General features: G+C 47.2%; 1 protein-coding gene and 2 non-coding genes across 3 annotated transcripts; all 3 read right to left on the minus strand.

Moving 5' to 3' along the window:
* Positions 1-143: 143 nt before the first annotated feature.
* LOC135367562 (uncharacterized) lies at positions 144-2503 on the minus strand. The gene is made up of 2 exons (XM_064600853.1): positions 2165-2503; positions 144-403 (listed from the first exon to the last, which is right to left on the minus strand). Exons 1-2 carry the CDS (start codon positions 2501-2503, stop codon positions 320-322), a joined length of 423 nt encoding a protein of 140 aa, XP_064456923.1. The 3' UTR covers positions 144-319.
* Positions 2504-5198: 2695 nt separating this feature from the next.
* On the minus strand, positions 5199-5301 carry LOC135367619 (U6 spliceosomal RNA). The gene has a single exon (XR_010414497.1). It is a non-coding gene; the product is annotated as a U6 spliceosomal RNA (small nuclear RNA).
* Positions 5302-12207: 6906 nt separating this feature from the next.
* On the minus strand, positions 12208-12280 carry Trnav-aac (transfer RNA valine (anticodon AAC)). The gene has a single exon. It is a non-coding gene; the product is annotated as a tRNA-Val (tRNA).
* Positions 12281-12598: the final 318 nt, after the last annotated feature.

The following is a 12598-nucleotide window of genomic DNA, read 5'->3' on the forward strand; positions in this document are numbered from 1 at the left end:
GGTATATTGCTGGCCAGTATTTGCCAGAACTTGTCCACTGTTACCAAACAGACTTACAGGGAACGCGCTCAATAATTGTTCAGTGACATTCTAAATGATGATATGAGGAATGCCTCCAGATCAGTCAAGGGTACTCTGCTAGCTTAATTGTCAACATGCATTTATTGAGGACTTCACACGGGACATCATAAATAACGAAGCGAAAATAAATAGTGTCTCTTTATGTACAGCGAAGTAGCGAGAGTCCATCGGAGGAGGCACAGACTCCTGAGGTGAGCAGGAATGCCCTTCTGGTCCAGGGATTGTCGTTGAGGCGTCGTTAACCGTGCTGCCGTTGTGCCTGTTGATGCACAGGCACCTTGTAGTTCTGGTGCTGGTACTGAGGATACCTCTGGTTCGTATTCTGAAGGAAACGCATGGTCGTTAGAACGCATACCATCAGGACCTTGCTGTGAAATTTACCAAACTCTCCACAAAATTTTTGGTACATGGAACACCATTACATTAAAGTGCGCCATTTTTTTTAACCGCGCGCGGTTGAAATTGACTCCGAATATCATCACATTCCTCCTTTCCCTCGCGTTCTCCTCTCGCTTCTTCACGCGGAACCTTGATGGTCGTGGTTGTGAAAGGGATCGCCGTTGTCCGCCTCACAGAGGTGGGCAACGTCACGACTGACGCCCTGGAGAAATGTGCGTCCTGGGCCGACTTCTAAAGGAACTGTGTCGACAGCGTCTAAAAGCGTCTGAGGAAAACCCCAGACAGCACAGCCGGCACCGGGATTCGAACCCGGTTGACCTCCCAGTCTCGACGTGACATAGCCAGCTACGCCAACCAGTGCTCCACACGAGCCATCAGCACGCGGAACCTTGGGAGCCCTCTTTACATTGGCTTGCACACGGCTTGCACGAAGGAACGTCGTCGGCCAATCGGGCGTACCATGCGGTGACGTTGTGGGTGACGAAGTCGTGCACGACGGTGACCGTCAACTTTCGCGCTGTCTGCGTTCAGGAACATCTCTCTTGGCAAACAAAGACGATAAAAAAATCGTTTCATAGCCCCTTCAACTAGAGGTATTCCGTAAAGCCATCAGCACGCACGCGCAGAAAAAAAAAAATGGGCAAAGCTTTTCAACGCATGTCGTCCAGAAAAACGCAGACTTCTGTGGTGGCAGTGTCATGAGGATGTTGCACCATTTCCTTTGCTCAAGCTGTGCATTCTTTCGACAGGCTTTTTGCGTTCGCTTCTCTTCTTTTTTTTTTTTTTTTCGTGTTAGCGCCGCGAAGCAACTGTGGCTCAGACGTTCGCATCGTTACACTGTCGCTCTCACGCCGTATCTCACTCACTGAAACTCTCAGTGCCTCTCGCGAAACTCCCAAACTGCTCTCGTGGTAAATATGAGGCATATCGTGAACGCGAGAAACCACGGCGAGCCCCGTCACAACACTAACTACTACTACTGCCCAGTCCGCGTTATACGCTGGCGGTTCTCGGTTCGACTGACTACTGAGCGCGGACGAGCTTCCGTCTCGTAGTGGTTAGACGACCGCTTTCAACGCAGAGACTGGGAGGTGACGCGGGTTTGAATCCCCGTACTAGCTGCGCTGTCTGAGGTTTTCCGGCAGAATTTCCAGACGAATATGTCAGCCCAGGACGCATACTAACGCCCCCCCCCCCCCCCCCCGTCCTTCGAATTCCTTCCTGCAGTCCTCACCCCATCTGCCCACATCTGTACGCTGCTCATAGCCACTGTTGCTTCGCCGCACTAACACTGAATTATAAAAAAAAAATCTTATGCGCAGAGCGAAATTCAAAACTCTCATGACGCGCTGTTTCATGTACGGAAAGCAGATTGTGCGCGAAATTTTACGCCGATCGTGACACGCAACGTGTTACGCACTGGAATACGCACCATATGGGTCGGCCACCGAAGGCGAGCCATCGGAGACTACAGCGCTCTCTTGCAGACGACAGAGCTGCAAGAGGCTGACCGCACCTTCCCCCCTCGACCCCGTCAACAAGTCTGCGCTATTGAAAGCTTGCGAGCTCTTGAAAAATAATACTATGTTGGTGTTGCTTCGGACAGCTTGTGCCGGGAAATTTTTTTGGGCTACACAAGTACATCTGGTTGTTGAAGCTGGTTGTGAAGAATGACGCAACTTACCACTTCGTACTTGACGTTGGCATTGTCGAGCATCTGCATGAGCTCGTACACTTCGCGAGGAAGCTCGGTGTACCCGTGGCGCTTGGCGAAACCGAAGACGTTGGGGATCTGAGATACCACCGAGGGTACCATACGCGCCAGGCTCACGACGCCCGTGGCCACCAGGAGAGGAACGACCATGTTCGAGATTATGGGCTCGAACCGTGACAGCATGCCCATCCGTGAGCTGGCTTCCAGGGCCCGGGCAGAGTCGTCTTTAGAAGGCAAGGTGCGGGCTTCGATGGCCAGCAGTGGAACCAGTGCCAGGAGGGAAAGTCTGAGAAGTGTCTCGCGCTTCATTCTTTGGACTTTGGCTGCAAAAGGGAATGGAATTAGTCTGTGCTTACGTGTACGGCGTGTCGTGTCTTCTCGTTATTCATGTCTATGCAGTTAGTTTAGTTCACGTAATATGTATGTGGTTTGGAGAGCTGGATGGCGTGTGGTTGGGGCAGCATTCTGTTACCGAACGATCTGCCCGCTGAAGTGATATGCTTCGTGGGCCGACTTCGCGAAGAACTGCGACACCATTAGCGTCTGAGAAACACAGGGAATGTACTGATATAGCACAGCCAGGTTTGAAGTCGGGTCCGCTCGCAGTAGATCACTGAAGACGTGTTATTTTTGATGCTTTACAGTTTACACAATGTTCGGAGTTCGACATGCCCAACTGACCAACATGCGCATCCAGCGCGTTTAGTCACAAGCTTAGAATATAAAACTTCCTGCTTAAGCTGATGGCCAGTGACGAAATGAATTAAGTAATTGATGCTCGCTTATTTGCCCACTCATACTGGAATCTGTCAGACAACGAGCGAAAGTCACGCTAACAGGCGTTAGCTGGAGTCTACAAAGACAACTTCGGCATTATGGGGACTACGCAAATGTTGCACACAGTGTACACAAGCACGGGACATGTCTTCTGACTTGCTATTATGTTTTACGTTTACGAAGGAAAACAACAACAACATTCCTATGTGTTCACACACAAGATGGGGCCCTATAGAAGTTCTCACCTTGAATGGAAGAAATCCTAAAGAGTTCTTTATGGCACCTAAACCGAAGTAGAGTTCCGCCTTCTTCTCAGCTCCCTGTCGAATCTCAATATACACACGCACTCAACTTGCTTCTTGCGGCATCAGAAATAAACAGAAAACAGACGCCGGAGAGTTTATATATATATGTACACGGAACGGCCTTGAACTTCTAACCTCAAAATGAAGTCGGCGAGGAGAAAAAAAAAGCTACGCCAATGGGAAGAGCGAGAACGGAGGAATCCTCCAGGTGAGGAGGAAACGGACAGAGTGACGTGCGAGACTGTTCTGATTTCCCTCGAAGCCTCATTTTCAGCGAACCGCCAGGATTTGCATGATTGACCACCACAAGGCACTTTTTTTTCTTCTTTGCGAGGCTTCTCTATTGTCTTAAAAGGAGGAATATAGTCTTGTTTCTGGACCAGAATGCTTGCTAGGTCGAGCGAAGCTGCGGGAACAGCACGTGCACTCCTTGAGTAGTACGGACGTAATTTTTTCTTTATTATTTTTTTTTTTTGTATGGGGGAACATCGTGTGTGCAAGTGTCCGTTACGAAGCCACACATAGCGTAGCGTGAGCCCGCAGAAGATCTTCCCTTATTTTTTATTTATTTATTTTGTTTTTAGGCTTCGTTTCGCCAAGTGAACTTGACCGCGAAGATTTCTCGTCCGAAACGAGATGGCAGACGCCAGCTGTGTTCTCTTGTGTAATGTTGGGGTACGTTATGGCTTGCAACCCGGTATACTGAAGTTCCTTAATGCATAGACTTATTACACGTGTCAGATTTTTATTGTTCTTAATCAAGATTGGCCGGATGGACGATGTCTGTTATGACATAAAGACATTTTGAATTCCTCATCGTGCGCTGTAGTTAAAAAACTAAAAGCAACGAATTTTAGAAGGCACAGGACACTTTGGCCTTGCACTTCCTTCGTTGATTCTCTATAACTTTGCGGACGACCTTTAGGTTTTCCTTACGGAGGTGGCAGGATGGAGGAATCAACTGAAAGCAACAATATGTCTGTCCTCTAACTTTTTAGACTTACTGATGTTTATTGTCAAGTGTTTTTTGGAGTAGCCGGCTCCCGTGTTTTGTATGAGTCTTCATCTCCATATTCTTCTTTCCCAACTCCAACTCCTCTGTCCTCCAGTTTCGGATTCTCAAGCCCACTGCTTTACATAGAAAGAGTGCAAGTCCATCACTTTCACGCTGTCCTGTTGAAAAGAACCATGTAATGTTCTTTGAGACGCGGTTCCTGCTATAGGCGGGGCGCAACGCCTTTCATCTAAGGCAGCGTGCTGTAACGGGTGATAAATGGGGCTACATAACCGTCACTGCCACTTGCACCTGCAGGCGCGCCACTCTCTTCAGGCATCAGTGTGACGGACGACCAAGTGTAAGAGATGCGTCTTTAACGCTGCTAGCACTCACGTATCTAAACTTGAAAGATGCGCAAGCTCTCCACTGTGCGTTATCGCGTACTCAGACCGAAATCGTAGACAGCATTTTTTTTTTTTTTTCCACAAAGAAAACACGAGACTATGCGAAAATAAATAAAAAGGGACGGACACAAACCCTTATAGTCTCGGGTTTTCGTTATGGATATTTGCCACCAGCGTGCTTGCTTTCTATCTCCTTTAGCAGTATTTTATGTTTTCATTTTTTAGCGTGTAAAACAGGCGTTTTTGCAAATAAATGCTGTTTTTGTTCATTTCATACACTCAACTAGAAGGTGTAATAGTAGTGTTGGACAAAAGTGTTATGAGAAAACCTATCTGAAACAGCGTTATTACATAGAATACACCCACCGTGAAATGGTGTGTATTGTCATCAAGCAGGAGAGCTACCTATGGAGGTAGTCCCCTTTGGACAGACACTAACTTTACGTTACAGTCCTACAAGCTAGATAACAACACTCTCTAGGAGAGTTTGCTTTTCGTACTGACCATACCAAGCGAACATAAAAAATGTGGAACGCTTCACGATTTTGCGTGTCATCCTTGCGCATGGGCCATGCTAATCTTCTCTGTATCGTTCCAATTTTAGTATATGTACTTTGGAAGTACTGGAAGTACATGGTGTTCTGTGCAGACCGTGCCATCTGAAATTGTACTTTAAAGTAGAATGCGCTATTCCGAAGAGTAGTGTTTCAGGAACTCATTCTCTATGGTGTGTGGAAATCTACGCCAAAAAGGCACGTCCCATAGGAATAGCAAGTCGGTCTTTGCCTGACTAACCTTTCCTTGCTTTTTTTTCTCAATAAACATATCCCCCCCCCCCCCCATAGGACGAGACATTAACACCCGAAAGGTGTAAAACAATTGCTGTGTATTCGTTGCTGAAAATAGTTCAACTCCCGTTGTTAAAGGGGCCCGTATAATCATTACAACGATTAACTGGAGTACAGCTCACTGGAGCGGGCCAATTTTTATGAACCACTGGCCTCACCACAATTGCAAACTTGGTAATAGGTTGCTGTGTTTCTGTGCGTCCTTTTTTATATATTATCCCCTAGTCTCGGGTTTTCGTTATGTATTGGTTGTATAATCACAGTGTCTCGACTAGCAACTCAAACGATGCCTTCTTGCAACGTCAATAATAATAATAATAATAATAACGAGGAAATTTTTTTGCAAATTAATGCTCCTTAAAATACACCGACGAGGACGGTGCCCAGTAGAAGAATTGTCCCGGTTCAAAATATTGGTGGCTGACGACCTGAGGCATCCTGCTTCAATAGAATAACAATAATAAAATAACCTAACACTTCACTACTTTTTGACAATACACCAAATTATTACGCAATTATTACATGAATCATTTTACATCTTAAGTTTCATCACTTGAGAGAAAATACCTTGGCAGCGCATGGATAACGAAAAGGAACAAGAAAGGAAACGAAAACAACTTCCTTCCTCTGCACGGTGCATCATGCAGGATAGCAGTGAAACGATTTGAGGAAATCAACCCCGGGCATATAACCGCAATCATTCGATGTAATGATAGCTTCCGTCGCGAATTTAGCCTTGCGAATACTTTCCGGCAAGCACGCTTGTTTAGAAAATGACAATAATTGCTTGTTTATCCGGCTTTCTATGTAGCGTAGCAACAGTCATTGAGCTTACAACGACCCGTCAGTTTCAAGAAACGTACTCCCTGCAACTATTTATTCAAATGAATAAAGTGTAAAAATGGGAACGCAGAAATATCAAAGCTAATGTAGGGCGTCGCCTTGGAAGGGAATTGTCGAAACTATTCTGAGGCAGAACATCAAAGTGAGCTTTTTATGTCTCTGCATGTAGAAGCAGAGTTCAGACCATTTTAGAAGAACTTTTCACTGTCACCTTTTCAAACGACGAATTTCGATGTTCCGCTACCCAATTAATTAATATTGGTATCAGTAACTTGAACGGTGTCTCTGCCTCCCTTTATTATTATTATTATTATTATTATTATTATTATTATTAACTCCCAATTTTTTTCTTCTGTTGGTCGTCGTCGTCGTCCTCCTCATCATCATCATCATCATCACCATCCACAACAACAACAGAGGTATAACAGAGGCTGCCCTAGCAGTGTACCTTCTAGTATGCTTCTAGTTTACCATAACCTGCGGTTACGACCTAGGGGAAGAGGTTTACGATCTTGATGTCTTTGTGATCAGATCTTTGCTGACGATGCCAACGCTGATGCATGCTAGTTAATTGTTGCCTGTCCTTGTTGATAATTCCCCAGACGTGCTGTGGGCACTACCCGCAAAAGTGTGAGGTAATTCTTCTAAGGTTATTCTCTGTTATTCATATTTAGTGCATTTGACACGTCTTCGTAGTCCCACGCAATTTTCGGCCCTGTCAGGCACCTGAACACGACGTTCCAAAGTCCTTCCCTCTAGCGATGACACATAGCGGTACCACACGCGAATAAACATCGTTAGAACATAAACATCGCAGAAGCCGATCCGGTACTTATGAATACCACAAATGAGCACAGCCCGTGTTTTCTTTTTTCTTTTTTTTTATTGGACGTTCCTTCATGGAACTCGCCCTTCAATTCCAGTTGTCCGCTGGGCATCCTGCATTCTTAGCCTGGGGATGCGCTGTATGTGTTTGCATTCTCACTGGCAAAAAAAAAAAAAAAAAAAAAAGCATGGAATCTGGGTTGATTCGACTCATCCAGTCGTTCAGCCACAGCGTCCTATCCCTATCTTGCACGCCCGGCTTCATGGGTGCCGTTTAGGGGTCGTTTACACGTCATTCGCAAGCGGGGCTCGTTTTGGTACACGCTCAGGTGCGCGCGTACTCCTTTGACGTAATCGCCACTGCGTTAGCAAAAGGGCAATGCGCGCTTGTTTCTTGTCGTCCCTGTGCTCTGTGGACCGTGCAGCAACGAGGAAAGTGAGCATGATACCACAGGCATCGTGGTGGAGTAAGGAGAAAATGGTAGGCATAGTACAGGGGTGAATATAGAGGGTAAACTAAAGTGCGAAAATTTCTGCTCGCGGAGTGAAAGGCCCGTCACCGTTACATCGACATAAAAGGAACGGGAGCGACCAGTTGCGTTGTTCGTGGTTTATGGGCGAGATAACCTGCTATTTACCGTATATTCACACGAGTGACATCCGCACGGAATATTCTGGTGGAAGAAAAAGCAAAAGCTACTTGCAGGGCGGGAGCTCCGCCGCGTCTTATGTTGAGTATTCGCGCGGCACCGGAATATCGGGAGTGGCGCACGTAGCAGACACAACCAGCGCATAGCAGACGACACCATCAGCCCTGTCTTCTGCTCCGGAATATCTTGTTAATGAGCTGTAGAATATTCGCCCGAGTTAGAGGACCACGAAAAGTCATGACGTTGAGCACTCGCGCTCACGTGGCAACAGAAAGCTATGACATTTTTTCGCATCTTCCGATGGATTATTCTAGGGAATATCACTCGTGCGAATACACGGTTACGCTTTCCCTCTACCTTTCCTCCTCAAGAAGGCCGACGATGCGGAGCGCGTTCTCATTGGTTTACGCAAACGATTTGTCCAATCATCGCGGGAGATCGTTTGAGAAGACCAACCCGACGCCTCTCCGCATTGTCGGGCTTCTTAAGAAGGAGGGGGAGAGGGAAGGTACATTCAAAAACTGCATCCTCTTTTTTTTTTTTTTTTTTTTCTGCGTCTGCTTCATGTTCACATCACCGCTCTCAGTGGCGCCGCCTATAACAATTCATGCCACCAAGCTTCTTCTAGTTCTCTGCTTCTACTTAAAGTCCCTGGATGAATTGTATGAGACAATGCGCTAATCCAGGGACTTTACTTCTACTGTGCGTTTTGCGCCACCTCTGCGCTGTGATATGAAACTTTGCCGTCTTTCAGATTATTGCTCGGGCGTTGGGAGGCTCAAACGTTCTCTTTATCTTGATTGTGCGTTCAGCCTCTGTAGATTACATCATGAAACTTTGACTGAATCGTCATAGGGAGCCATTGGAGTACACACCAGGGTTGCGGAGTGTCCACTCCGGAGTTGGAATGATTCCGGAATCATTCGAGATTTAGCAGAGCCCGGAATGAAACTGGAATGGAATGGCGTAAACTGTCCTAGGAATGGAATGGTCTGGGTGCCCCGGTGGCAGTTTTGGTTTCAACGTGCTGGGTTCTGCCCACGTGCCCCTTGCACCGCACCTACACACGGTCACGAGTGAAATAACCTTGCCTTTGTGCTTTTTCCGTGATCGGTAATGTCAATCTCCTCTAGCACTGCTGGACTTGCCAGTGTATAGTTACCGGTCCTTTTCTTTTATTGAGGGAATTAACGGAATGGAATTACCACAAATCTCCATTCCTGGGAATGGGACCCCATTCCGCAACTATGGTACACACTGTGTCAAGTGGTGGTCTGTACGATTACTGAGCTAAACTTTGATCAACTGCTACCACGCTTAATCAAGTCATATCTCAGGCAGCACAATGTACTGAAAGTCGAGTGCAATAGGGGTGGACGGGTAGGTGGAAGACCCCTGAACATACTCGCGAAACTACAGAACATTGATAAGACACATGCCGTCCACCCCTATTGCACTCGACTTTCAGTACATCGTGCTGCTTGGGATAGTTTTGTGGCGGCTCGTGTATGCAAGCAACTGATACTGTGACGTCACGTCACTGGCATATCGTTGGCCAGGTTCGACCCCGCAACCTTGGAATCAGTAAAGAGCACGTTACCAGCGGATTCCCCCAAAGTCAGTATACTCAAGAGCACACAGAAATGCAGACGACACGTGCAACATTCGTAGAAAAGGCATTTCCTGACGTCTTTATCGTATTCTTTATCTTGACTGTTTCCCTCTGCAATGTAGTGAAAGGCGCTTCTATCGCATTAGTGGCGCTTTTTCTTTCTTTTTGCTTGGCAGTTAACGAGGGAAGCTCTTACATCGACGGGTACTTATCATCAGCGATTAAAGATTCCCACGCGGATACGGATTTTATACTCCCTCTTGAGACGATACAGACAGCGAAGCCACATTCCTAGCTTCCCCCTAGCCCACAGCAAAAGATCCGGAATTTGCACAAACGTGGCGTTTTCGTGTTACCGACAGTGATGTCATCCTCGCACACGTGGGGGACCCCCATTACAGCATCGAAAGAAATCCAGAAAAGATAAAAGGCAAAAAAAAGATAACGGCGTTGTCCTTTCGTGGTCTGACTAGTCCCGCTGGGCCGGTGACCCCTGGCACGGAATGCGACATGCAACCGAAGGCGGCAGGCGGCCACTTCCTGAATACTGATCAAACCTGGCGGCGGCATTCAGGGAATGCTCACTGTGTAGCCCGCGGCGGATAAACAAAGTACCAATTTGGGTCTCTGGATCACACCCAAGACGCTTCGCATTTATGCGTTCTTTCCTCGCGTGCGTGTTGCACCTGTACTGCTCGCGGTGCACCGCGGTGGTGTTAGAGAGGGCACCCCCGTCGTGTCAGTGTTTTGCACGTTTGGAGGGCGGGAGGTCGTCCGTAAACAGGAGTGATCTTAGCAGATAGACGAGAAAAAAAAAAGCAGGGCGACATCTTGGCTAGTTAACACATTTCCTCCTCACGTGCACTGTGTGTAATCCCTTCAGAACGAACGGGCGGCAAGAACCAAAGGACGCGCGAGTGGGTTGTTTTCTATCAATGTATCGAAGGTACGTATCGCCCACATATTTTGAGTTCGTCATTCGGTGGAGTGACACTATTATGTTATTCTGTAGATGACGCGATAATTCTGTAAATACCCGTCAAATGACCAAATAATGCTTTTTTTTTTTTTTTTTGGCGCAATATGCTTGAACTCACGCTATAGTATATACTGTCAATGAGCTGATGTGCTCTGGTTGCGCTCTCGTTCCGTTATTGAAACTTCTAACATTGACCTAATTAAGGGAGGACCAACATTGATATTTTGCCCAGCGTTCCTTCTGCGTTTCACACCCTACGCGGATGCGTACGTACATGTAGTACCTCAGCGCGCCATAATTGTACATTTTGAAGGTTCTCTACAGCGCCACACGTGTACGTGGGCGTGTCTCGTGGCCCGCATGCGAAAGCCCCCTTCGTGACAGGTGATCGACAGGAGAAATACAATTTTGGGCACCAGGAGGGGAAATGGAGCTTATCGCGGGATGGTACTCTCTCTCGTTTTGACCTGGAGAGAGGAATGTCTTAGGAATTCTGCTCGACACTTAGGTATACGTAAACATGGTCGAGGCGGCTGTGAGGGATGGCTCTTCAGATCCTAACGGTGAAATTGATTCTATTTTATGCTCTTTCGTTATCACATTTGTTCGGATGACTTCACTGACGTTCTTCGTTTGTGCAATGGAATGAAATGGGGGGTCTTGCACAGGATTTTCATCTTAGTGATATCCTTTTTGGACGCGTTCTACTGTCTGCAAAGTTTCCCCCGAAGTCGGCCTAGGACCCAAACTACTCTCCTTGCCCCCCACTCTTTCCTGCTGGCATCTGTCCACGTCTGGACGCCGTTCATAGCTACAGTTGCTTCGCGGAGCTAACATGGAATCAGAAAAGCACGAACATGCATGCAATTGCCAAAATTTGATGTAATTTTTAATCTTGTCCCTTCTTGTGCTTGTGCAGTAATAAAGTGCAGCTTCGACGGCCAACAGTACAGCAAAGTCCTTCTCACAATGTCGCCGCTTTGTAGAGCCATACTTGCTTGAACAATGGAAATTTGGCAGCCGGTAAAAAAAAAAAAAAAGAACAGACGGGCACGATAATCGAACGCGCAGTACTTTATCACCGATAAAGTGCTCTGACCATTACTCCGCACTGGCACAGCTTACTTACTTGTACTTACCAATCAGGCCATCATACTTAATCCTCCCACCAGAGTGCATAGCGCATACAGAAGCGGACGTGCACAGAATATGTGTCCCTATGCACTGGACCTTCTCTGTCACCGCGGCTTTTAATGCAGAAGCAACATGTCCAGCTTTTTGCGATTGTTTGTCCTGTTCGTGCGCACTCTCGAAGCCTTCTGTCTGTGTGACAGCGCTTATCCAACAGGGGACTCATAGCCGTGCTCAGCCCAGAGACCCAGCCCAACAACAGTATTCATGGAGCATCCTTCTGTGAGGCCGACAACGGTGAGCTCTTTCAGCACCATCACATCACCACCGTCATCATCATCATCACCATGTAACATCGTTTTATTGAGGTTATACTTACATCTCGTAAAAGTCATCTTCGTATTTACATGCAAGAAGAATATATATATACATTATAAAGTTGCCAACGAGCATCCAAGCCCAGGCAGCACAGCATCTTGGCACAATATTGGCAATACTGGTCCAATCTTCGACCAATATTGGCCAAGACCAATATATAACGAAGAACCAAGTTGTTGTGCTGCTTGGGAGATGTCTTTCCTAGGTTGAACATGAGTCCGTTTCAGGATTCCATCTCCAGCAATGGCAAAACGAAAATAAAGCTGTGCCTGCCAGGGATCGAACCTGGGACCTTCCGCGTGTTAGGCGGATGTGATAACCACTACACCACAAGCACCCGCTGAGCGAGTCCTTTTGACACGGAGAAACAAAGATAAGCCGGGTCTCTTGCCACGGGCAATACCTGTTGCGCGATCCCTTTACTCGGTCACGGGCAAGGCGGGGAAAGGAGCGGCCGATATCGATCGCGGCCGCAACAACCGCACTACGTAGCACGCTGAGGCCCAACCATTTCACGGGATGATGGCGTTATCTAATTTGTGGAAAGCGCCGCGGACGTACGCCTTTTTGTGACAAGTAACATAACTGCGTAACCGCCGTATTTTCGCTTCCCCATCAGCGATCCTCAGAGCCTAGCGCTGCTTCGAGGGGGCCT

This window comes from Ornithodoros turicata, chromosome 8 (genome assembly GCF_037126465.1).
Source record: "Ornithodoros turicata isolate Travis chromosome 8, ASM3712646v1, whole genome shotgun sequence".
Classification (NCBI taxonomy): domain Eukaryota; kingdom Metazoa; phylum Arthropoda; class Arachnida; order Ixodida; family Argasidae; genus Ornithodoros; species Ornithodoros turicata.

Coding starts and splice junctions, on each gene's coding strand:
- LOC135367562 (XM_064600853.1), bottom strand. CDS start 2,503: ATGAAGCGCGAGACACTTCTCAGACTTTCCCTCCTGGCACTGGTTCCA. Junction 404..2,164: donor CCAACGTCAAGTACGAAGTG/GTAAGTTGCGTC, acceptor CGTTTCCTTCAG/AATACGAACCAGAGGTATCC.